This window comes from Astyanax mexicanus, chromosome 19 (assembly GCF_023375975.1).
Source record: "Astyanax mexicanus isolate ESR-SI-001 chromosome 19, AstMex3_surface, whole genome shotgun sequence".
NCBI classification, from domain to species: domain Eukaryota; kingdom Metazoa; phylum Chordata; class Actinopteri; order Characiformes; family Acestrorhamphidae; genus Astyanax; species Astyanax mexicanus.
In genome coordinates, this window is record NC_064426.1 from 34,326,639 (window position 1) to 34,352,728 (window position 26,090).

Here is a 26,090-nt window from a genome sequence, read left to right on the forward strand (position 1 = left end):
GTGACATCACTGTGGACACGCCCACAGAGCACACGAGCACACTTTAAACAAATTATTTATTTACTAATATAAAAAACGTATATAAACCCGAAGCAAGTGTCAACGCATGCGCAGAATGCCACTGGCCTAAAACTGCTGATGTGAAACTGCATGTGAAATCAGTGGCTCTGCAGACAGACCCTTCTCCTCGATTCCTGTACATTTGGAAGGATAATAGGAGGAGTATGAGAGGAGAGGAGGAGTAGCAGCAAAAGTTTCCTATTTTGTGTACATTTTTTGTTGTAAGTGATGCGTGTGTTTTCTGTAAATAAGCCACAGAGTCTACTGAATACATTTTTTATTCTGTTTTTTTTTTTTAATCTTTTTTAGACTTGAAGAGGAGGTTGTGCAAGGAAATTCCCATCAAAGTCCAATATATATCATATATTTTTGATGACCCTTCATTTGATGACAAGGAGAGAAGTATGGTAAATTTAATTATACTTTTAGGTAAATTATAGGGACTGGGGGAAAGAGACAGAGAGAGATCACAATGTAACCAAAAAAAATTAAAAGTGGAGAGAAGAGAGTTCTTGACTGGGATATAAAACTGTTATAAAATAACTAATACAATAAAACACAATACTGATAATAAATTCCTTATAAACTAAATACTAAGTCGTAAACTCTTTAGTTTCTTTGCCATTTGCTCAAAACGTGTGACAGACATATTTTGGGCTAGTTTAAGCTTCTGAAGGGCGGGTTTTACACTGACTTTTACACTGGGCTGGATATTTTTTGTTGGACCTGGCAACCCTGCTGGCAAGTGGAGCGGTGCAGTGTGGTGCGCCAGCCTGTGTGTGGCAGTAATCGTTTCTCCTGTTTTTCGTGTTTGATCGAAGGAAGAAGAACAGGGAAGATTAGGAGGTCGCTGTTTCTCTGCAGGATCTCATGGCTTTAAACTTGCATTACTAAACCTGCGGAAAGAAAAAGCCGAAAATGACCAAACTCCAGCTTCTGCACCGCGCGCTAAACGAGCGGCTGATGGCGGCGGTGGAGCAGGTCATGGAGATGGTGGGCGGCACGGTGCTGGAGTATGAAGTGGAGATGGTCCGGGCACGGAAAGAGAACGAGGAGCTGAGACGGAGACTACGGTGGATGGAGGGAGAAAATCCCACTGACTGGCCAGGTAACGGTTTGCTTAGCCGGGAAGATCGGTTACGGCTGTTTGTTCAAATAAATTGTTCGGTCCACCTTAAATAATTCCCTGGGTCCATTGATTCAGGTTCATTAAATGCTCTTAAAAACCACCATTTAAGGTGGAACGGAAAGTTCAATAAAACATGGTGAATTAGTGGTAGCTAGGTAACTAATGCTAACTAACTAGACCGACCTCTGTGTAGTTTTGTGTTGTTAAAAGTCAGTGTTACAATAACAACACTGCTTTGTTTTGATCACTATCTAGCTAGCCTAGCTAAGCTATGGTTAGCTGTTTTGGCTTATTCAGCAGAACTAGGTTACCTATCGTTAACCTAACTTACCTAACGCTAGCTATCGTCTGTTTGTTTTTATTACACGAATACATTCATGTAAAGCTATTTACAGCAGCTAAATTGAAAAAAAAAATGCATATAGTAATCGTGTTCCCCTAAAGATTCTGACAGCTAGGTTATTGTGAAGTTGCTTTTTCGCTCCAAAAGTGACTTATTATATAACGTTACCTATTTCTCCTAGACCTGCTCCCTCTATGGTCCACACAAAGTAATTTCAGCAGATAACGTAAATACTATTGACTTTGCAGGATAAATTAAGTTGTTAACGTTAAATGTTTACCTTGTTAGTTAGGTTAGCTAGCTATAATTAGTCATGTAACGTTACCCAGCATTGGACTTTCCGTCGTAGACAGCCACGTGTGTTTAAATGTCTCATTCTATCATATTTTTATTCATTTTTAATGTCTAGTTGTGGTCTCTAGTATGAATATATGCCATGTGAGCCTTTTTCTGTGGAAAAAAAGTGCTTTGGTGTTTCTGTATAAGCCCTGCTTTATTCCATTGAATTAGTGTTCTTTGAAGAAAGACAGGATTTCGACTCTTGCTCATGAATATTCATACATACAAACATATCGCCTCTGATTGGCTAACAGCACTGCAGCAGAGAACGCGACCTGCCTTCCCCCCACATATAATTTTACAGCTCTAAAACTCAAAGGACAAAATGTTTTCAGAGATACTTTAGTTGTAGCCTTCGTTGTAAAGATGTAGAACTGAACGCTAAGTAAAGTTAGCCCTTAAACTTGTCAACTCTCAGCGGCGCTGCTCTCCCCGTGGCATTGATAACGTTTCTTTCAGCTAAACTAATGCTAATAAACTCTTACCTCAGACTTGGTGGTTCGGTGCTTGAGCAGTTTCACCACATCGAAGCCCCAGAGTCCGCTCTATGTCATAAAATCTGATGTGAATGCGCTGTCACTGGTGTTCTGTCGGATTGTGGTATCTTTTCAAACTGTGCTTCCCTAGTGTATTTTAAAGGTCTAATAAACTGGAGATATAATTTAAGCCATAGTTCTTAAGCTGACAGCTCTGTCTGTGGGATGTCCTGAGGTTGTCTAATTTATTGAAATAAAGCAGGGTTATACATAACACCGGAACACATAATTACGCATGCAGTGTTTATCCAATGGGAGACTCTTACCTATTTGATTAATTAAATCCAGGTGGTGTATTAATAATGAAAATCCTGTTGCAGATTATAATCAGATTTCTCATGTTGATGCCTTCTGTGTCTTTACTTTTCCTATCTCAGATATTGAAATCGACACCTCAGGGTCCGACCAGCCTGTTCTTGTGATAGACGAACCTGTACAAAACTGCCCGTCGATCACAATTGAGCCCATCAATGTTTCTGATCTGCAGTCACTCATACCTGATGCCAAGCTTGCAGCAGCTGTATCAATACGCAGTGCTGATCTGGAAATTATTCGTCCAAAGGCCACTGAAGCAACTATTTCTGGCATCTCCAACAATATGGGGTGGGTCTCATCTCTCAGTTATATGGAACCACTGGATTGTGACCCTACCACGAAGAGCGGGAAGGGAAGAAGCAGAAGCAGAAGGAATATGATGTCATATGCCTGCCCAGATTGTGGTAAAGTCTTCGGGAGGAAGCAGAATCTGAATGTCCACATGCGCATCCACTCTGCTGATAAGCCATATGCATACCGCAGCCGAAAAGCATGTTTCTATGGGGACAAGAAAAGAAAAAGGAAACCACATGGCCTTTTTAAAGAATGTGTAAGTGTTAAAATCTGTCTTTGCATATGATCAGTACTCTTTATGATTATTTTCCATGCTTATTTTTGAGGACAGTTCAAAAACGAAGTGATGCGATCCATTACCCTTGCAAAATGTTTCATTTCAGCGTGGTCATTGCAAAGTGTGCATGTGTTATAGTCACATCAGAGGAATTAAATCATGCACAAAATGCAAAAGCTTCTATAAAACAAAAAGGAACATTTCCATTTCACGACATACCTACCAGAGACAGACCTATCATGAAGTGTCAAATATAATTTTATTTTACCTTACAATAATTAATAGGGTATTATTATCATGAGATATTGAAGCTTTGACATCTGGAGAAATCTGGTGAAAATGTGCGAAATATATCACAGAACAGTAAAATTCTGATTTGTCTGATTTTTTCCAATCTCAGAAATGGTTTGACAATGTCCACACAAGTTTGATAAATTTGTCATATTTTAATGTTAAGATGTTTAAAAAAAGAATGCACACTAACTGTTATTTTTGTCAAATCTAGCCATCAAGAGAGATTGTGGAGAACAAGTCAGACACTGCAAAGAGTACTGGATCAGCTACAGTCTGCAAACCAGTGGCTACTGCTTGCAATTCCCTGAAAGCGGAGCCGAAGAAGGCCAGCAAGATATCAGAGATCAGAGCAATCGAGCATGTGGGCCGCAGACGCACGCAAGCTTTTACAAGAGAAAATATGCATCAGTGCTTGGAGTGTAAAAAACTCTTTAAGAAAGCATCAAAGCTGGCAGTGCACATAAAGAAGACGCACAGAAGGGTACTGGCAAGTCAAAAAGAACAGGATGACGATGTCGAGATAAACAAGATGAATGAGAAATCTCCGGAGCATTCTAAGGTACAACACATTAAATATATTTTCTATGGAGAAAGTATATATATTTGGCATTGCATTATGCATCATCTCATATTTTATTATTATAAAAGTTACTATATATGTAATGATAAAATTGAAACAGTAATTTTTGGTATGTTTTTATATAATTTATGTTTACAAAAAAAATCATAGCATTGATTGTAGAAGTACAATAATGGGAGCTGATTTTTAATTACAATTATTTTATTTGATCAACTCCCTGTAGCTGCCACAAGAAGAAGAAAAAAAGAGTCAAGATTCAAATGTAAGATCTGACGATTCAAAAACTGCCTCTGAACTTCCAGAAGCAAAGATTGCAGAGGCTAACGAAAACAATTTAGAATCAAAACCAATATCCAGAGGAAACAATAAATCTAAAGGAAGGATCCCTGTGGAATCTACTGAAGATACAGGACCCCTTGAAAGACCACTTTCATGTCGTGAGTGTGGCAAAACTTATGTCAATGCTGGAAGTTTGATAACCCACGAGAGGTCTCATATTGCTAAAAGGCTGCAGAAGGAGATGGAAAAACAGCCGCCAATAGTGTTGAGTAGACTTAGAGAAAAGAAGCCCAAACCTCAGGAACAGGTTGCAAAGGTAAGATTTTTCTTTTTTCATGTGTGTCTGAAGTTCCATAAGATTTTTTTCAGCAGATTCAGGGGTTCAGCAGATCTTCCACCCAGCCCTCCAACCCAAAAGGAAACGACAGATTTACAGTAATGTAGTGGAGTGAAAGTAAGATGTTCGAATTTTAAATGCAGCCAAATGTAAGTAAAAAGTCACAAAAAAAACAGAAATATACAAAAGAAACTAAGTAGAGTTAAGATACAAAAGAAACTAAGTAGAGTTAGCAGATAACCGCTAGTGGTGAGCGGCTAATGCCACCCAACAGCGCTACACTAAGGAACCCTGAGTGTTCCGGTAAGCCAGGGCGATATTAGCTAGCTAGCTATTAGCTAGTTTGTCCCACGTAGCTTGTTTTAACATTGTAAAAGCGCTGGCTATAGTCCGAAATACTTGCCTTTAAACAGAGCTAGCGCTGTGGCTAGCGACTAATGCTCTCCCAGCAGTGCTAGCCAGGGTAAGCTGCAGGCTATAGGCCGATAATATTCAGTCGGAACAGCGAAAGGAATAGCACTGCGTGACGCTGTACATCAGTGACGTGGCTTTACTGCTCCTTCAAACGTGGCTGGTAAAATATATATATATATATATATATATATAAATGCGCACCGGATTGTAAAGCACACCTAAAATTGTTAAGTGCGCCTTATAGTGCCTAAAATACGGTAACTGTAAGGAAGTAACATATATTTACTTTTGGTTTTTATCATGGACAGTGTTAGATTGACAGTTTATTTATGTATCTGTGTCTCTTCCTGTTCTTAAGCCATAAGAACTCAGCATGGAAAAGCCTTCTGATGTCCAGGAAGTTTCAGCCAGAGTACCTTTAGGTAGAAAAAGATTTAAATGCAGTTACTGCTACAAATCCTACAATAGAAGGAACTGGCTGGAAATGCACATGATTAGCCACAACTGTATACCATTTGGCGTAGAGAAAAAATTAAAGGACCAGACACAGAACAATGGTGATATCCAGGTATTTAGTATTTGTTTAATTAAAAGTATAATTTTTATTTGCCTCTATTTATACAACCCCCCCAGAAATCACGTAAGAATTCTACGAATGATAAACCTTCGTATACCTGTCCCTTTTGCGAGACAGTCTACGGACATCGGACTCGGCTGATGGTGCACATCCAGAGCCACAATTGTGAAAAAACATACTCCTACCAAGAGATTAAAGAACTATTTCACGGTGACAGGACAAAGTCCGAAGTTCCAGATTCCAGCAGCCAGGAGGTAGGAGAACTTATGATGACATTCATAATGACTACAAAAGTCTGCATGTCAAATTGACACCTTATAAATAAGTTTCTTTGAATAAGTTGTATCCTAAGCTGTTGTCCACCAGCAGCACAGGAATAATGAAAAATATAATGATTTTTTTTGCGTTGTTTTGTTTTTTAAGTGCAAATGTGGTTTTAAAATGTTCTAAAAAGCACCTTAGTGACCTTGTGAAGTCACCAGACACACAAGTCTCTAGTAGATTATTAGATGTGTAGGGCGTTTTGAACACTTGCTATTTTTAATTTGATTGAAATCAGATTCTAGTTTTTTTTTTTTTTTTTTTTTAATCCACTGAGCTATTTATTTGGGCAAGTGTGAATACAGTAATTTCACTCATGTGTGGACTAAAACAGAGGACGTATGTAATCTTGGTCTTGTCGTAAACAAACAAAAAAAAAGCACGTAAAAGTGCCCAAATCCTTGTTTTATTTAATTTGAGCAATGCTTCACATTAAGTTTCAGTTTCATCCATGCCAAAAATCACATGATCTCTCAGATTTGTGTACCAGTATTTGGTCAAACTCTCTGTAAAAAGCTCACTTTATTTGACCACACACAATTTTGCACACAGTTTGCAGCCGTGTGCTGTGGATGTGCTCAACTATTTCACTAAAAACACTAAGCAGCTTCGTCAGAAGCCTTCTAATATTATGTGAATAGAGAAAGCAAATCCAAGTATTTATTAGGGTCTGTTGAATCGTTATACCACATATTGCAGTGGCCCAGATCAGAATTTAAACGATAAATTGCTGTTCATACTGCCACATAAACAACACGCCTGTGTCACTTAGGATGTGAAGATTGGATTTAGGCCACTTTCACCTAACGTGTGAACGTGGTGCAATTTAACCCATGTGTGAAATTGAACCATTCCAAGAAAGGAACACTTTTTTAAATATACAAACCCATATAACCCAGGTACCTAGACATGCAGACTGCTTCTACTACCATTTCTGAAAGAATGAATCATTCTCAGGAGCTCAGTTGAATTTCATAGTGGTACCGTGATACAAAATGAAAAAAAAAAACGCCCTATATACAGCTCTGGAAAAAATTAAGAGACCACTTCAGTTTCTGAATCAGTTCTCTGAATTTGCTATTTATAGGTATATGTTTGAGTAAAATGAACATTGTTGTTTTATTATATAAACTATGGACAGCATTTCACAACAAATAATGCAAAGAAAACAAGTTCATATTCATAAAGTTTTAGGAGTTCAGAAATCAGTATTTGGTGGAATAGCCCTGTTTTTTATCACAATTTTTATGCATCTTGGCATGTTCTCCTCTACCAGTCTTACACACTGCTTTTGGATAACTTTATACCACTTCTGGTTCAGTTCAGCTTGGTTTGTTGGATTGTAGTCATCCATCTCCCTTTTGATTATATTCCAGAGGTTTTCAATTTGGTAAAATCAAAGAAACTCATCCTTTTAAGTGGTCTCTTATTCTTTTTTTCCAGAGCTGTATGTATTTTTTTACATTTTAGATTAGTTCTTTGAAAAAATCTTGGAACACACCTAGAAAACACCAGTAGAACCTTCACAAATACACAAATGTACACAAGCATCGGTGCTGGTCCAGGTTTATACATATGGATGCCGTTTTTTTTTTTTTTGTTGTCTGATGTCTGTGGACCACACTAAAAACGTACAATCTCCAGGTTATTACTATGATTGCTTCTAATTTTAGAAAGTGCATTTAAAAACAAATGTGTGCAGATTGTTTAAAAGTATTATATGCCATCTAGTTTTGAGAATAGGTTAGCTTACAGCGCTAACTTGCCATGCACTCAATCTGTTGAATCCATTACATTCGTTACCATCACAAATTATATAAAACAATTTTTTTTTAAACCAGAATAAAATTAGCATGGAATTATGTATTATTATTATTTTTCTTCTTCATATTGTGTGGCCAGTATACTTCTGTTGTAAAAAAAAAAAATACTAATTGCTTTACTTTTTGCAGCCTGCAAAAGAAAACAATGATGGAAATGGAGGATTGGCAGAGACGGAAAGTCATGCGACTGTGTCCCAAGACCATTCAAGTCCTTCCGAGCCTGTGGAATCTGTTGAACCTTCGTCAGCTGGCAGTGAAGTAAAGTTCAGCCTACTACCTCAGCAGTCATCCAGTGCTTCCTCCAACTGTGTCACCACTCAAGCAGGAACTGGTTTAAAATTAAACAGCACACTCACACGCTATTTCCAGTTGCAGCCGCGAATTGTTCTACAACCAGTCAATGTTAAATCCAAGGTCTGTACCTTACCTGAGGAGCGTGATCCTGGATTAGTTAAAACTGACCCTAGTGCTCATGTACCCATGCGCTCATCTCACACCGAGTCCCTGCCCAAGCAGCGAATATCTGACATCGAGCCAGTCTGTGTAGATTTTTCAGATGCTGACGGTAGCGATGACAATGACTGGTCAGATGTACTCCACCATCTTGATGAAGATCTCGCCCAGCAGCAAACTGCACCTGAAAAGTTGGCTGACGTGGAAACAGTTGACATTTCTCACCTCGAATCCCCACAGAAAGACATCGATGCTTCCTCAGATGTAGAGTTTATACCAGAAAGGACTGAAAAACACAGTGCCCGTGGTGATCTTTCTAACAGTGATGATGTAGTGGCTACCTCAGTCCAAGTCACAGGCAAGCACGGTGGTTCTACAGGTACGATCTGTGGCTTAAAGTTTGCTAGTAAACCATCCCTGTCCCGTCACATGCGAATACACAATTCTCCGGGACATACGAGGAGGTCGGTCAACTTCGAGGCAACCTGTAACATAGTCGACAACAGTGAAACAAAAGTTGAAGAACAGGTTGGTGGGGAACAGGTACGCAACTTAATCACAGCTGAAAAACTGCTCAATATTAAATTGTAAGTAAAGTAGGGCTGCACGATATTGGGGAAACCTGACATTGTATAGGATTATGTTGTTCTGCAGTATTTAAAAATAAAGGTATTTTCACCAACGCATGATATGAATAATGCACTGTGTTTCCAATATTAAAGTAAAAAATACATAATACACGGCAAAGATTATCCACCTTTGGCGGATACTGTATATCATTGAAAATGAGTACATTATCAAATCCTGCAATGTGATTGTTGCACACACACATACCGACAAAGCTGAAATGATATTGATACTGTGCAGCCCTATTGTAGAGTATATACAGGAAAAAACTGATGTAAATCCATTTATATGTATTTTATTAAGAATTATATTTTTAAAACATATCTCAAAACTAAGGAAGTACCCATATAAAACAATAACGATTTGGCAGACTGATAAAATTGTTTGAACACAACCTGTGGAGGAAGACAACCTCAGTAACATGGTGGCCATATTGAATACCACCATCTTGGATTCAACTTCAGTTTTTTTTTTTAATGGGAAGATAGATATGACCAATCAATTTGGTAGAGAATATTTCCAGAAAAAAAACGTGTGCTCTCATGTTCAAACAGTGACCTAAAGGTCTACAAAATGTGCATGACACTTGTTGAAATATGAATGGAGTTCTTGTAATGCTCATTATGGCTTCTGTTAATGGATGAAGCCCTGCTTTTCATAAAAAAAGTGAGCGGAGGAGGTACAGAGCAGTGATGTCAGTTACGAGTTACTCTAATCTAACTTTTTTTTTTCTCAGTAAGGACTAAGGACTATTCTAACGCATTACTATTTTAAATCCAGTAATTAGATTAAAGTTACTTTTCCAAGTCACTTTGTTACTTTTTGTCATTTTCCTTAATCAAAAGATATTGGCATGTTGAAACGTAATGTATTCTGGGAACTGTAGTGAGGGTGTGTAGTTACCTAGGTGCTGCAGTAGCTCTTTTTTTGTCGTTTTGATGTTTATCACGGCCAATCGTTTTATTTTCGTGTCATGACCAAGCAGCCTACAATAAATATCCAGTCTTTCCCTTTAACCCAGCATCTGCTCATCTTTCTCTGGAAAAGAACCAAAGTTTGGGTATTACACCAGAACGGGGGGAAGGAAAAGTTTTGCTCGTTTGGGGCTTGGGTGGAAACTAACTCCCCTGAGCATTGCAACCATGTTCGATAGGCAGTAATTCGAATAATTAAATTAAAGTTGCTGTTTTATTGTTGGAAATCACAATGATTTTTTTTTGCCCACAATCATGCCAAAATAACAACAGGCTTGCTAGCTAACAGGCTAAAACTAGTAAAGTAACTTGAAAGTAACTTTTAAAATCAGGTAATCCATAAAGTAATGTAGTAACTTAAAGGAGTATTCAGTAACTATGTCATCATTAGTTCAGAGAGAGTGTGAGAAGGGAAAACCCCCCTTGGTATGGAGATCTGCACATGCGCAGTATCCATACCAAGCTAAAAAAAATAATAATAATAATAAAAAAATCTTTTTTTTTTTTTCTTTTTTCTTTTTCTTTTTGCATTGTTGACCCAAATTATTTACCATTATTTTCTGACCTTCAGTACCTCAGTGTTTTGGTCTCTCCCCATTCAGAGAGATGGGAGGCTGAATCTCACATGAATAGAGATAACTGCTGCTAACATTGCAAGATGGCAACTGAGTGAACAGACTTTACTATAGAGACTTTGCCATGATTGAGTATTGCAACTATCCTTTTCTACTAATCCTAATCTGTGCTAGCATGATCATGAACAACTTGTGTCTTGAGAATAAACAATATTCCATTTCTTCACACACAGAATAGGTGCCCTCACATGACATCGCACATAGAAATCTATTAGATCACATACTTTCACAACTCATGACGGAAACACATCTTCTAATCATCTAACAGCCTTGTGCAATGGCCTGCCCTTAATGTTCCATCAGTGAAGAAAGAAATAATTGCAGTATACCCATTAAGGGTGTAAGAAAATTTTGTTTTATTGAAGTATGATGATGTGTATATATTTTTTGCAATACTGTATTCAGTTTCAGAAACAAAGTATTGATTTTAACCTATTAGTTTACATGTGAAGATGGAAGGTATTTAAACCCCTGCCGGTAGAAAACAGTGTTATACGCTTTCATTAGATTCCACTGTTTGAATTGAATTGAATAAACAGTAAACTTATCATGTGATATTTTGATTCATAAGCCCTATATCAGGGGTATATACCTGGACATGTTTTTGTGAATACACAGCCTTATACCCCATACCTGACCCTGTCCCTAAGGCAGGGGTGTTTATCACTAAACAGCACCAGATAACCCCACCTCCAATCTGCAAATTCTACCCATTTGCATGAGTCATTCTTGGTCAGTTGTTGCAAAATAAATTCTCAAGTCGATCTCAACATTTTTATTTCTGTACAAAACAAAAATCACAGTTTGAACATGAGAATATTTGAATATGGTGTGTTCAGCTGAAGCACATCATTGTTTTCTTGGTGGGATTTTCTACCATTTTGATGTGTCACTCTACTATCTTCCCATCTTAAAAATCTAATGGCTGCATTCATGATGAACACATTGTTAGTTAAATGGCCGTACAGGTTGCCATTTTTAGCCACAACTTGGGAAGCCATCTGCCAAATTGGCTTCATCTTTTAGAAGGTTTTTCCTCATGTTGTTTATTATATTTTTACTTTTCCCTTTATCTGAAGACCCCAGAAGCACAAAAAGAGGATTCAACTTCCAACTTATCTGAAATCATCGAAGAGATGGACTCTGAGATGTGCTCTTTTCCATCACTGTCTCAGTCACCTACACATGACCCAGACATTGATACCTCAACCATATCCACAGGGGGCTCAGAAACCAAGGCTAAAAGCCGAAAACCAAAGAAGAAAAGCATGGAAAAGAAAGTTCTGTACTGCCGCTTTTGTGATAAAGCTTGTAGAAAAATAGATCTGCACCTCAAGTTTGATCACCCGAGGGAACCTGAGGTAATGAACGCCTTGAGGCGTGGAAAAAACGCTGAAGAGAGAAAAAGATTACTGAGTGGTCTGTGCAGCTTGAAAAGCTCAAAAAGCTCAGGCAGCCCAGATGCTGCTCTGAATGACGATCTGGTTCATTGTCTCTTTTGTCAGGGGTCTTACCGAAGGAATCAGTTTTGGAAGCATGCTTTGGTTTGCAAGCCGAAAAAAGCAGAGGAAGAGTCGACTGTATCTGAAGCTGCTGACAGCGTATGTATTATAAAACCTAGCCCAGAAAACAAGTCGAGCAAGGCAGAGAAAAGTCCAGAGAAAGTAATGAAAGACACTACCTCCAGCTCAGCATCAGAAGAGTTGGCAAATGCTCCCGTGCATGAAGATCATCCCAGCACTGTACGGACCACAGCTGACCGACACACGGGGAACCTTTCTTTAGATGCTTCAAGTGCAGATGTACAGAGAACTGTCCCCACAACTGCAAACCCTTGCATTTCTGTTTCTGGCGGCAGCGACAACTTGGTGCCTAACCTCAAATCAGGTTGTTCACCAGTTCAGGATGGTGTTTCCAGTGAAACAGGTCAGCCTTCAGATCCAGAAGCCGGCCATGTCAAGGAGGAAATGGACAAAAATGGTGAAGATACTGGCAATACTTGCAGTGACCTTGGTTTACCGCTTGATTTCAGACTGCACCACAGTATTAAAAGGAAACTGGACAGCCAGGACAGTGAGATCACAGAAGCAAAGACTAAGAAAAAGATGCAAAGTGACTCCTTACAGGTACATACCTCGTTTGTTAATGGTTTCCCATTGTTCTCTAGATTTTTACCCTTCCTCTCCATTGCTAGATTTTGATCCTAGGTTTTTGAATGGTTTTCTCAACTGCTTGCAGCACAGGCTCTGTTTGTTCTTGACACTGTAATTAAAAGGGTTTTTTTTATGAGATGATTTCTATGATTTCTATAATAAACTAACCTTTCTTACAATATAATGAAATGAAATTTAAGGATTTTGAAGTGCTTCTGTTCCAATAAACAGATGCTTTGGAGACATAGTATAAGCATAACATAAAAATATTAGCTATTCTCTTGTTAAGATTTCTTTGTTTCTATAACAGTTGAAAACTATTGCACTATTGTTACGATAGCAACTGCAATAGTATCACATATTCAGTTTAAGATTCTGCACACGCTCTATATTAGGGACTAGGGCTGTGTGGGACGTGTGACTGTTGCAATGTTTTGATTCTTGACACAAGAAGTAGATGCACAGCATTGTCTCTGTGTCTGTGTGAGTGACGGGCTTTTGCTGCCCGCGTGAGAAGCGCAATGGAGGGGCGCAAGAGTAAACATGTGGTAACCGCATGGCCTCCATCCACATGGTTAGGCATGTGCTTGTAAACGCATGTGTCAAAAGCTGTGCACCTCAGTTCAGCAGTTTTTCAGCGCAGATATTTCCAGTTACAGGTGAATTCATGCTTTTAATCCCAGAAAAACACTCTTATTTACCTTAAGATTTTTCCAATACCGTACAGCCCTTAGGGACAGGCCATGACTGTAGACAAGCCAGTCAATAACTTGTACCCTCCTCTTCCACAGCCATGTCTTTAGAATGAGTTTAGCATGTGGTTTTGCATTGTCTTGTTAAAATAAGGCATGTTAATTTCTGGAAAAAATTTATTTATTTTTTTTGTGTGTATTTTCTATAAAAAGCCAGCAGACGAAGAAGCAGAAGCTGCAGCACAGAGCAAAAACTGTCCACACTGCAGCGCCACCTCCTGCAGCCCCCACCAGTGCACGAGTTCAGGTCAGTAAGCATACGTGCATTCGCATTTGTCTTTTCTCAAATGTGTGTTTTCTCTTACATATACAGTACAGCCTTATACACTTACATTAAAATGTCATCTGATAGCAGTATGTTAATTGATCATATGGGGTGGCTTGGGAACGCCACACCTGTATAAGCTGTGAGGTGTTATCTTGTGAGTGGCCAGCACCCATGGCAAGGTGGCATAAATTACATGGGTTCAAGTGAGGCCTGATTGTGGGTGCCAGATGAATAGGACGTTACATTTCTAGAGTCGTGCAAGTATTTAAAAATCCTTCATTCGCAGTGTTACATGTGTACCTGGAATACAATGTAAAAGGCCTGTTATAATTACCCTTCACAGTTAGAGCTTAGATCCCCATAAACTGTAATTATGAGCCCGATTTAAACCAGACATTTTTTTGTGATATAGTGTTTAAAATCGAGCTTTTAAAACATTTTCAGGCTGTTTGAATGAGTGACATTTGTTCAGAATAATGTTAATTAATATTGCAACACTAAAGAAGCATAGAAGCATAGACTTTTATTTAAGAAAAATGTTAATTAAGAACAGGAAAAAAGAAACATGAACAGTGCAAACAATGATCCACAGGCCTAAACATTGTTAAATTAGCCTACAAGAATGATGTCTGAATGACTTTCCTCTAATCAAATATAATCTTAACATGGTTTAAGGGTAGACATTTTTTTTTATATTGAGCTTATAGTCTATGTGCAAAAACACACCAAAAGAAAACAGCAATAAGGCTATGCACTGCACTGCACAGTGCTGCAAGTCAAGTGCGTAATATGGACAAGTGGAGTGTGCACTGCGCACTTGTGCAACTTTTATTTAAAAAAATGTTTGATTTGATACTTTGGTATATCATGATTTTCACGCCACAGCTTTATATAAAATAAAAATAGCATTTAAAAACAGACGCCTACATCACAGACTATTTCCTTCCCGAGGCCTGGTCGTGTTGGGTTTTGGCAGAGAATCTAAGCTCTACCCATGGTGGGCAGTGCAGTGGGTGATAATGATTGTGACCTCTAGCATCTGGCTAAAATTGTCCATGCTAACAGACAAAGTTGACAAAATGCTGCACTACAACTTCTGACGAAACTTCCAGTCTTACAGAGGAAAACACGTTAGACCACATCTGTAATCATTTACATATTTGCCTGAGAACTAACTGCATGCTGTGTTTTGCAGCAATCTGGAGTGCTTTATTTTCTTTGTCAGTGTGGTAAATACAGTATAAAAAAAGATTGCTGAGCTTGAGACAAAAATAACTTTAGTTATGATAACTGACATCATGCTGCTGTGGTGGCTTTGTCTGTTTCAGACTAGGCGAAGTCTTCAGGATGTTCCACTGGAAATGGCTGGCTGACTGCAGAGAATGGACATGAATCTGCTTTATAAATCTTCAATGTTATGAAGTTCTAAACACTACAAGGTTCACAGCCTGTTAGTAGTTCTGTTATTTGTATATAAATACAGACAAATTCTTAGTTTGATTTATTTGTAATTAAGGTTTTTAAATTAGATTATATATCTTGCTGAAGTTGACTTTGAACTTAGTTTTCTGTTCAAATTGTTTAAACACTGTTCGGTGTTACTGATCCCTGACTAAAAAAAAAAACATTTATTTTCCTGAATTAAGAAAACACTGTTTATCTTGCATTTTGTGCATCAGGTTGTGAATAAAAAATGTAATATTTCAGATTTGTGTTTTGTTGCAAAAATCAAACAAACCAAGTTATTGGATTTTTTTTCCCCCTCCTTCTGTTTTCGAAAATATATTTGTCCATTATACAGTTTACATTTTACAGTTTTTATCTGCCTTGTAACCAGCTTTATAAAAAAATAATGGAATAGATCTTCCGTTCGTTAGTTAGTCAGTGAACTAGCATGTTAGCTAGTTACCTACTTTGCGCATTAATATTAAGCACACCTCGCTAAAGTGAGCTTTTTAGTGGAGTGAAACACTTGCTTAGAGAATAAATATATCATTAAACAAAACGTTTGTAGGAAAAAGTATATATTGTTTGTATTGTAAAAGTATCTGCTGCTGTTGTGCACTGGAACCTGTTCGCTCCTGTGTTTGGAGGAACGCTTGAAACTGGCGGGGTGGGCGTGGCCAGTCTCACACGAGGGTTCAGGGAACCCGTCAGTCCAGAACCAGCTGACCAATAGAGATTCAAGGGGAACGCCTTTTTCTAAGCCCCGCCCACCCGTGAAAACTGTACCAAAACTCAGAAGCAAAAAAACTGAAGCAAAAACAAACGAGATTTCAGAAGCAAGTCTTTACAAGGAAAAAAAATAAAAATCCACAGAAAATTCACAAAAGTAAAAAAAAATAAAAGCAATGACTGACAAAATACAAACTGAAATAATGTTAAAATAGCTGCAAAGGATCATAAAGTGACCCAAGTATATTTAAAAATATATATTGCAAGACACAATTTTTCCTTTTGATTCTTAAAAATTTGATTGCGAATTTTATCTTTTTGTGTTAAACTTTTGCCACAAAATTAACTCCATATTTTGTCCAGATCCAGGCTGTTATTATTTGAGCTTTGTTATGGTAGTCCCCTCACCCCTCAAAACATACCCAAACTATGTGCAGTAATTTTTAAACTGAGTGCAATAATAATAAAAATAATAATGTTCAATATCTCTCTTTGTTTTTCAATTTTCTTTGTGTATGTTAATTGTTTACTGTAATGATGCTGCTGGAATTTTAATTTCCCTGAGGGGGATCTCCTAAAGGGATCTGTCTGTCTGTCTGTCTGTCTGTCTGTCTGTCTGTCTGTCTGTCATCTAATCTGATCTGCCTAATCTATCTATCACCGCTGTTCTCCTGGCCGGCAGGAGGCGGTAGAGCTCCTTCTGCTGATTCACTCCTCTGTATTATTCTACACTGCTCTGTTCACTGTATGAGCGAAGGGGATCCTCTGCGCTTTGTTTACTGTGTTAAAAAGGCTTATTAAAGAAGAACAGCGGGGTTTAACAGCAGGAAAATGACTAAACTGGACCGTTTAAACTCTTTTCTGTCTGAGCGGCTGTCCGCCGCGCTGAATGAGATTATCTACACGGTGAGCATGACGATGAAAGAGTACGAGGAGGAAACGGCGCGGATACGGAAAGAAAACGACTATCTGAAGGAAATGCTAAAGGTTACAGGAGGAAGCGCAGCAGAGGAGAACCCGGGTAAGAGCTTTGATTTCAGAGGCTTTAGGAAATGTCCATCATAAACTGGCTATATTTATATTTAGGAGACTTTCTAATAGCTCACAAACATCTAGCTAATGTGTGAAGCAAGCAGTGTAAATACAGTAACCTAGCCAGCATAATTAACCTGTATGGGCCTAACAGGAGTGGAACATGGGCTCCAGGTGTGTTCCAGGTGAGCATAGGCTGTGAGGGGGTTTATAGCTTCATGTGTAACAACTGGGACCTAGTGCTGGACAGTATGACCAATAATGCATCACGGTATTTTTCAAGATTCTGACGGTTTTATGGTATATCACGATATATTTTATTTATTTATTTGTTTATTTTTGTTATTATTTTTTGTATGACTGGGTTGTTATATAGGTTTGTGACTTACTAAACTGTTAGGAGTACATATAGACTGCATGTCTAAAAAAAAAACGTCTCCACCTGGTGGTTAACTAAGCACTTGATATGGGGTTGCTGCAGTTGGTCTTCAGGTTTAGGTTCAGCAACAGTATGTGCTGAAAGATTGAGGTCAGCTGACTACCTATAGATAGATAGATAAATAGATTTTTCTTCCCAGATGATGGGAATATTCCAAGATGACAATATCAGGATTCATGGGACTGGAATTGTGAAAGTGTGATTCAGGGAGCATGAGATAATTCATTTTCACATATGGATTGAGAGAGTTCACCACAGAGTCCAGGACTTAACCTCATTGAGAATCTTTGGGATGTGCTGGATGGAGAAGAGCTGCTTTGTGCAGCGGTCAGACTCTACCATCATCAATGCTGCAAGATCTTGGTGAAAAATAAATGCAGCTCTGGATTGAAATTTTGTGACATTGCAGAAGCTTAGATTAGTATTGAGTTTACTTTGTCCCACGAAATTCCATAATATATGAATAAATCAGAAATCAGCCTCTCACAGTATGGTGTTATTTAAAAAAAGAACGGCTTCAATTTCCTCTCCGCTATACCAGATTAACTGGTATACCATCCAGCACTAATGGAACCCTATCGTTACAGCCCACCTTAACCTCACCTGGGTCCCATCTAGGCCTCATGTGCGGTGTATAGCTCAGGTGGGGCCCATATTTAACCCCTCCTAATCTCATCATTATTAGATCTTAGATTTAAACAATCATGGAGTTTGTTTTCATTTTGAAGGTTTAGCTTATCTACAAGCTAGAGAACCAGTATGACCAAACTTGACCTTACTGGTTAACCAACATGACCATGACCTAACAATTAGACCACCTGAAGCTGGATTTTTTTATCTTATCAAATGAACTTTGATATCAGACAAAGATTAAATACAAAAGTAGTTTTTAAACGATGATTTCATTTACTAAGGGAAAAGCTATCCAAACTAACCGGTTTGTTAATCTGAAAAGTGTAAGTATGACAAAAAAGCAAAAACAAAAAAAAGCTTCCCATACATGGCTCATATACGCATGTTATCTGGGAAATAATAATAATAGACAGTAAGTAGTGTTGAGCTGTGTCTGTTTGTCCTCCAGCTGCAGTCATTCTTATCATTGTAGCTGCTTTCTAAGTTAATCACTTCATTGAGTCATTTCTTTTTTTAAGCATGCAGACTAATCTGTTTTATTTCTATTAGGTGTGGTCAACTCTGCTGTGGTCTCCCCCATGACTCATGGACAGCAGGACCTCAACCCAAGCCTGGAGCAGGAAACAGAGACCCAGGAGAGCCAGAATGAGCACCGAGGCCTAAAGGAAGAAAACTGTAGCATCATCAAAACAGAGCAGCCCTGCCCTTACCCTTCAGAAGCTGACGCAGAGCCTGAGACCAGGGATGCCTCTGCCACACAGACAGACTACACCATCGACCAGCTTCAGTCTAACCCTCACTCAAACACACAGGCTGTCGATCAAGAGATAATTGACTACGAGTTGCCAGCAAAGATCAAAACAGAGTTAGTTAACACAGACTCTCATTCAGATAGCGCTACAACGAACATTGCAGACACAGCCCGACGGGCCTGGTCTCCACACAACTGGGATATAATTCCAGAAATAAACGACCAAAATAGGCTACAACAAGCGGCTGCGTTTCAGCAGCTGTGTAGTAGTATTGACGGACCTCCCTCTGCACAGCCTGGCCAACACAACAGACCGGTGGAGTTTCGAGCAGCGTTCAGCTACACAAACCGCGTCATTTGCAATAACACACTGCACTGTACCAGCAGACACTGTGAAATGCAGAAGAGGACCATAGCTAAATCCAGTCCTGTGTGGAAGTATTTCTCTCTGAAAGAGGGCGACTGCAGCAAGGCAGTGTGTCTCATGTGCCAGGCAGTGATTTCTCGTGGTGTTAAAGAGTACACAACGTCTGCTCTGTTAAAACACCTGCGAATGAAACATGGCAAATGTTGATGTTCAGATTTTTCCTTAAGATTTTTTTTTTACTGGTATAAGTATTGCAAAAAAAATATTTGCAAATGATCTGTATTTAATTCAAAATTATGTCTCAGCTGTAAAATACATTTTTCATATGTTGCTAATTTCTTAAAAATCCATAATTATTTGTTCATGTAAACAAAGTCTAATATGCTAATTATAGAGAGAAGCCCAGAGGTAATCATTTTAAAAACCCACTGTGAAAATTCTAAAAACACCCCCAGATTAAAGGTTCCATAGAATGGATCATTTTATTTTACTTGGCAAAGTTTAGAAATTAGAATTAAGTACATGGAAGTGACATCCCATGAGCTAACGCTGCACAATTTATTGTTTTAGCATCTTAATTGCAATGGGTGCATGCACAATAGTCACATCGCAGGATGTGCAGTGTTGCGTAAGTCAACTCATTTTCTATCTACCAATAACTAGATTATACCTGTCTAATATCATTTTAAATCTGCATATCACCAAATTAAAACCCTGAACTGTAATTTAACCTCTTTTAGCCTCTTCTTTGTAGTGTATTTTTTTTCTGCCTCTTTTCTAGTCAGTTTACGTAAACATTCATTCCCAATATGTGCTTTATTAACAGTGGTAAGCATAACTTTACCTGACTGTGGTAGACATGAGAGATGTGCAGTCTGGGTTTCTGTGGGAGAACCAAGTCTTGCGACTGCTGCTGCGTAAGCAGGCATCTCTAACCTGTTTTATAAATTTCTTGTGATGATGCTGTAAAATCAGCTATGGCTATGCTAACACTGTGGTTGTAAAAAATAATTGACATATTAAAGTTTTACAATATTACCTTCTGCAATTCTGTATCGATTTTCAAAAATATAGCATCGATTTTAAAAGTTTACATTATAAGTGGCAGACACTGACTCTGTGACCTCTAGATAGATTGTTTTTGTGATCCTACTGTTCTAATTGGATGTAAAGTTATTTATTTTTCACTCAGATTTTATAAATATGATGGTGTGTTTTTATACCATAACAATTTTCCCCCTCAAAATTTTAATATATATCGTCTTGCATACAGTACCACAATATATCTCATTATATTGGACCTTAACCCCTATATCAGGATCTGTATCATATCGCCAGATTTTTGCCAACCTTAGTGGATTCTGTGTGAGCCATAAATGAGTCATAAATGCCAATCAGTGAAGGGCTCATCAAATTTTCATAACTTTACCATAAAAAAAGGGAAATCAACATGTTTTGTTTTAGGGTCTAACTCATCCCTGTCTAGGTATGTTTATTTCCAACCAAAATCACATACCTTCTTATCATACATCAAAACATTTTTAAAAACTTTAAAACATTGAATAAATGCATTCTATGGTACCTTTTAAGAGAATAAAGTGTTGACAGATTTGATGCTGTTTTGTATGATTTCCTAATAATTTAATGATTAAATCATTTATTCAGTCACTATCAGGCGATAATGTATATTTACCTTACTCAAGGGCATGATCTGCTGCTACTGCTGTTGTGGGTAATGTGTTTTTTTTTTACAGGTGTAATAACTTTGCCAATATCTTATTCCTTTGGATTACAAGATATTCTAAAAGATGTTCTTTTCTTTTTCAGTTTTATATGTGTTAGAAATGTTTTCTCAAGATGTCCAAAAATCTCTTTCTTTGAGAAGGCATGAATAATAATGACATGTTTGACTAAAAAAAAAATCATATCACTTGAAAGCTGTTGTGCTTTGTTTTTCTTCAATTCTGGTCCTGGAGGAACTGTCATCTTCATTATACGGTACAGCTTTGGTAAATAGAGTGTCTAGAGCAGGGGTCACTAATAGGCGGACAGCGGACCCCCAGGGGACAAAAAGCAATGGCAACTTCCCCCATCAGTTTTACCCACACAGCATAATAAACTATGCTACAGTAATAATATTAAATAAAATAAAACTGCTGTTTAAAAAATAAAGCTGGTATTCTGGCCAAGTTCAGCAAACATTTCTCCATATATTGGACAATTTGTCATTTATGTAATTATTATTATGACAGGCAGGCCTAAATCTAATATAAATAAAAACAAATAGAATAAATATAAAATTTTGAAACAAAGTGAACATACAGATTCACATTATTAGACTCGATATGTTAAATTATTTAGGGTGTTTCCATTTATTTTATGATAGGTTGATAATGTAATTATTGTGACAGCAGGACTATTTAAAACAATAAATATTGTTGAAATATACTAGTAGGTGTAATTTGTTTTGTCTTTCAGTTGTTGATAAAACACTGACAGAACTACTATAGGCTTCTTCAGTAAACAGAATAAAACACTGAATTATAACACAAATTAACATTGGCGACGGTCCGGACCTTAGCCTGGTGAAATTTTCTCTTATTAGACCAAACTGAATTCTAAATAAATACCCCTGGTCTAGAGGGTAGCATTACCCTTTGATAATTTCTTCTGGCACTTCTGGGTTACTCAAACACCAGAGGGGGCTCTCGAGCGCGTGTAAAATAAATAATGTACTCAATTCCTCAAAACAGAACAATATCCAATGCTTCAGCATACAAGATTATTTTTTCAAAGCTTTGAAAACGCAGTTTATAAGCTCATTTGCTCTTTTGCTCAGAAAAGTTCACAGGTAGGTTTATTAGCTAAATATATGTCAATTTATTCCCATTTATTAAGGACTCACTCTCAGGCTTCCTTTAGCATTTTTTTACATAACAAGGTAAATAGGCAGTGGCCAGGCTCTCCATAAACTGGCTTCACCATTTATCTTGGTTATCCAGGGTATCCACATCTCACCGCTAGATTGTCAGTAGCCATCCTGTCATATCTGAAAATATCTCACCAAAATATGCCTGAATATGTGAATATGCCTGAATATTAAAAATGTCAAATTTCACCATGTGGAGGGTTTCCCCAAATCCCATCACATTTAATAGCCTGTTAAGTCTATTCTGTGCTAGAATTAGCCTTTTTCGGGGTTTTTTTTTTAGCAAAATACTCCATTCTACTTTCCAAAATAATGGACAAGTAGTTTAACACTTTTTAAAAAAACTTTTATTTATTATTTTTTTTCGTTTGGCTCCATAAACCCCAGTTCATTAAGGACTCATTTGCAGGCAATATGCTCCCGTATTTTTAAATAACAGAATAAACAGGCTGTCCATAAACTGGCGCTGACCATTTATCCTGGCTCACTTGCTAGATATGAGTGTTTAGCTGTGTTGTCATTATTTTGTATGTTTATCACACAATCTTAAGTGGTTTCTTTCGCAGCGTACAGCCCACATAACCCACTTCAAAACTTACAACAGCCCCAGGGAATATTTAGGTATTTACTACTGTATTTTCTTTGTTAGAATTTATGCTTGCTTTTCTCTGTTCTCTCGGTCAGAAATACAGTGGATGCTTTCTTTTTTAGATGGTCTTTTGTTGTCAAAGATCATGTTTTTAACTGTTTATATATGTTGTGTAAAACACATCCTGGGACATTCCAGGATTTTGGTACATTTCCTGTCCCACCACTTAAATTTCAAATGTACAAATCCAAAATATCTAAATGACTATTTTTTGTGAAAAATGTACTTGTTATAAGACAAACTGTAAAATATGGTGGGAAAATAAGCTCCTTAGATATTATTCAAAAGACCGAATACCTTTGGACCACCTCAAAAAATGGCTGTTTTCTCTTGTCCCACACATTGAGTGACCAAATCCTTTGGCAAATTTAACAATTAAAATAAGCTCTAAATAAATTACTTCCTCTTGTATATTGTTGATATGCATCTCCTTTACTTGTGAAAACAGCTTCTTTGGTATACATTGTATTGCATGTTACAGTTTTTATGCTATTAAGTTGTGTCCCACAACATGCGCTCAACCCTGTTACCATAAGGAATTTTACCTGGCAGAGAAAGAGTTCAAAATATTTGTCTACTGGCACAAAGGAAGTGACATCACAAGGACATTTTCTGCCTACATGACAAGACCAAGAGTAAGTGCTCTAACAATTTTCAAGTTTTTTTTTTCAAAATATGTTTGTTCAAGTTGTGTGTGTCTCTCAGTGAACGCAACCCTGTTACTCATATTGTAAGACTAATAATGAGTAGAGTCAAAATTTACTTTATATACTTATTATATAACCATGTTTGTCCTTGATCTTGTATACATAGCTAAATTTTACAGTTAGCATCTGTTCCTGGGGTAAACCACAACTTAGCCTAGATTTGCAACCCTGTTACTCGCAACCCTGTTACTGTAAGTTACCAAATATATTGCATACCAACTTAAGCATCTTATATAAAAAACTGCTTCGATACCTGAGCTTGACGAATCAAACTTTTTGATAGTCTATTACCTGTATTTACCAGATTCTTAATATTTATTAATCTGCTATCTTAATCTAGCTCGCTCTGCTTATGATGTGACCATACTACACCATTAAATGTCTGTTACATCCTGAATTACATTTGTTGATGTATATATTGTAAAAAATACTATAAAAATAAGATTTTTTGCCAACGGACACCTTACAGTTCACAGGTTAAATACCACTGAGCTAATCAGCTGAGTCAGGTGTGTATGTGCAGGACACAGCACCAACAGCACCAGGTTTGAAAAACTCTGCCCCACACACACAAATATTGGCAGGATTTACTAAATGATATATGTTTACACAAAGATATGAGCTGTGGCTAAAGGTCATAGCAGTCTATGTGCTCCTCAGACTGTAAATATAATCTCTCTCTCACCTTCTAAATGGCAGTGCTGTTCTCTCTGTCAGCAGGTCATATCGATCCTCTTCCACCTCCTTTACTCATACAGACCGCTGACCTTACAGACACCTCGGAATTGAAGGATAATTGATTAAGTGAATGATAATGAACTTGAAAGTCAGGATTAACGTCCTGTTTGCCTGTGTTTGACCTGAGAACATTTTAGTGCATGAAGTCTCAGATTTGGATTAATTTGTCACAAATTAAAGCACACTGAATACCCACATTTCATTGAGGAGCCTGAATGAAATGTGGATTTTAAAGATTTAAATGTTTAAATTAAATATGGGGCCTCTAAAACTGTAAAATGTGACAGAAGATTAATATATATATATATATATATATATATATATATATATATATATATATATATATATATATATATATATATATATATATATATAAATTACCTACATGTACTTTTAAGCAACACTATGTAGCATTTTTACAGATTCAAAATCATTATGATTCTCCACAGACCTGTAATAGTGAGAACAGAATCGTTGTTGCTAATTTGGGGTTAGCACACCGCTAACTGTTGTAGATAGCTAGCTATGTACCTTTGGTGAAACAAGTAGGAGAAATACTGTGAAAAGTCTAACTTGATTTATATTTGTGTAAAATCCTGTAATATCTCAACCAGTTGTTATTTTGAGATTTTTTTTTTGAGATACATTATTTTTCAGATACTAATTTGTTATTTTGAGAAACTGAATCATTGTTTTGAGATACTAAGTAGTTATTTTTGAGATACTGAGTCATTGGGTTGAGGTACTACGATGTTATTTTGAGATACTAAGTTATTTTGAGATACTGAGTCATTATTTTGAGAATATTATTTTGAGATACTAAGTTGTTATTTTGAGATACTGAGTCATTATTTTGAGATACTAAATCAATGGGGTGAGGTACTATGGTTTTATTTGGAGATACTAAGTTATTTTGAGATACTGAGTCATTATTTTTAGGTACTAAGATGTTATTTTGAGGTATTAAGTTGTTATTTTGAGGTACTAAGTTATTAATTTCAGATACTGAGTCATCTTTTTGAGATACTAAGTTGTTATTTTGAAATACTAAGATGTTCTTTTGAGATACTGAGTCATCTTTTTGAGATACTAAGTTGGTATTTTGATGAGAAACATGCTGTATTATTATTTTTTAATTTTAGGTACTAGGAAGGGGCTTCCATATATCTCTTTCAGCTCATTCTAAAAAAAAAAAAATTCATTGTGGATCAAAGTGAAAGTCCCATCTCCCAACTGTAGCCTAGAAGACAAAATATATATTTTTTCCATAATTGTTTAAAAAATAGTATTATAACTGCTTCTAACATAACACACTTAATGTGTTTTAATTGGCTCATTTTGGTAAATGCATCAATAATGTATTGATTTGTACAGTTGTTTTATATCAAACAAGTGATCACAAAATGCAGTTAGCTAAGAAATATTTAACCAAATATAAGATAAGCTGTATGTATATTTTCTTTACATTATTTATCTTTTTTTTTTTTAAATCCCCCTAAAATGAAAACATTTTAGTACAGAGTTAAACCTTCTGTTTGCCCTAGAAAATGTATGTTAATACTGGCAGGTAAAAGAAGATGGAAATAGTTGTCTTGCCCTTTAGTCTTGATGAAGTAAATGAAAGATCAGTGAGAATAAAGAAGTAGCTGATTTGACTGTGTGTTTTGGCATGAATTTGAAAACTCTGAAGAGCATCATTCTTTCACATTCCTGTACTTTCCTATAGTTGTGGTATTGATGTTGTTGATGGAGAATGCTGTCTAACAAGTCAATCTGAAATCCTCCTCAGGGATTAACCCGGTTTGAGAAGTGATGACTGCAAAGACCGGAGCAGTAAACAATGTATTGATTTGTAATGACACTTCCCTCAATTTCTCAATTCCCTCAGAG

General features: G+C 37.1%; 3 protein-coding genes across 4 annotated transcripts in view; all 3 read left to right on the plus strand.

Moving 5' to 3' along the window:
* LOC103031685 (major vault protein) overlaps positions 1-26,090 on the plus strand; it is a 151,290-nt gene that overhangs the window by 73,576 nt on the left and 51,624 nt on the right. The window lies entirely within an intron of this gene.
* On the plus strand, positions 807-16,440 carry zgc:66474 (uncharacterized protein LOC327500 homolog). Of its 2 annotated transcripts, XM_049468212.1 has the most exons (10): positions 807-1,168; positions 2,785-3,272; positions 3,799-4,146; positions 4,391-4,762; positions 5,831-6,028; positions 8,048-8,914; positions 11,687-11,968; positions 12,113-12,733; positions 13,666-13,759; positions 15,109-16,440. In XM_049468212.1, exons 1-10 carry the CDS (start codon positions 979-981, stop codon positions 15,111-15,113), a joined length of 3,465 nt encoding a protein of 1,154 aa, XP_049324169.1. In that variant the 5' UTR covers positions 807-978; the 3' UTR covers positions 15,114-16,440. The 2 variants fall into 2 exon arrangements, with proteins under 2 accessions (XP_049324169.1, XP_007234773.3); XM_007234711.4 differs by having other exon boundaries at positions 11,687-12,733.
* Positions 16,610-20,575, plus strand: si:dkey-93n13.2 (uncharacterized). The gene is made up of 2 exons (XM_007234709.4): positions 16,610-16,976; positions 18,609-20,575. The coding sequence occupies exons 1-2, from the start codon at positions 16,787-16,789 to the stop codon at positions 19,382-19,384; spliced, it is 966 nt and encodes a 321-aa protein (XP_007234771.2). The 5' UTR covers positions 16,610-16,786; the 3' UTR covers positions 19,385-20,575.

Bases quoted from the DNA above. Each gene is read 5' to 3' on its own strand.
- si:dkey-93n13.2 (XM_007234709.4), top strand. From the start codon at position 16,787: ATGACTAAACTGGACCGTTTAAACTCTTTTCTGTCTGAGCGGCTGTCC. The intron at 16,977-18,608 runs GTAAGAGCTTTG...TATTTCTATTAG, and splicing joins CGCAGCAGAGGAGAACCCGG to GTGTGGTCAACTCTGCTGTG.
- zgc:66474 (XM_007234711.4), top strand. From the start codon at position 979: ATGACCAAACTCCAGCTTCTGCACCGCGCGCTAAACGAGCGGCTGATG. The intron at 1,169-2,784 runs GTAACGGTTTGC...TTCCTATCTCAG, and splicing joins AAATCCCACTGACTGGCCAG to ATATTGAAATCGACACCTCA. The intron at 4,147-4,390 runs GTACAACACATT...AACTCCCTGTAG, and splicing joins AATCTCCGGAGCATTCTAAG to CTGCCACAAGAAGAAGAAAA.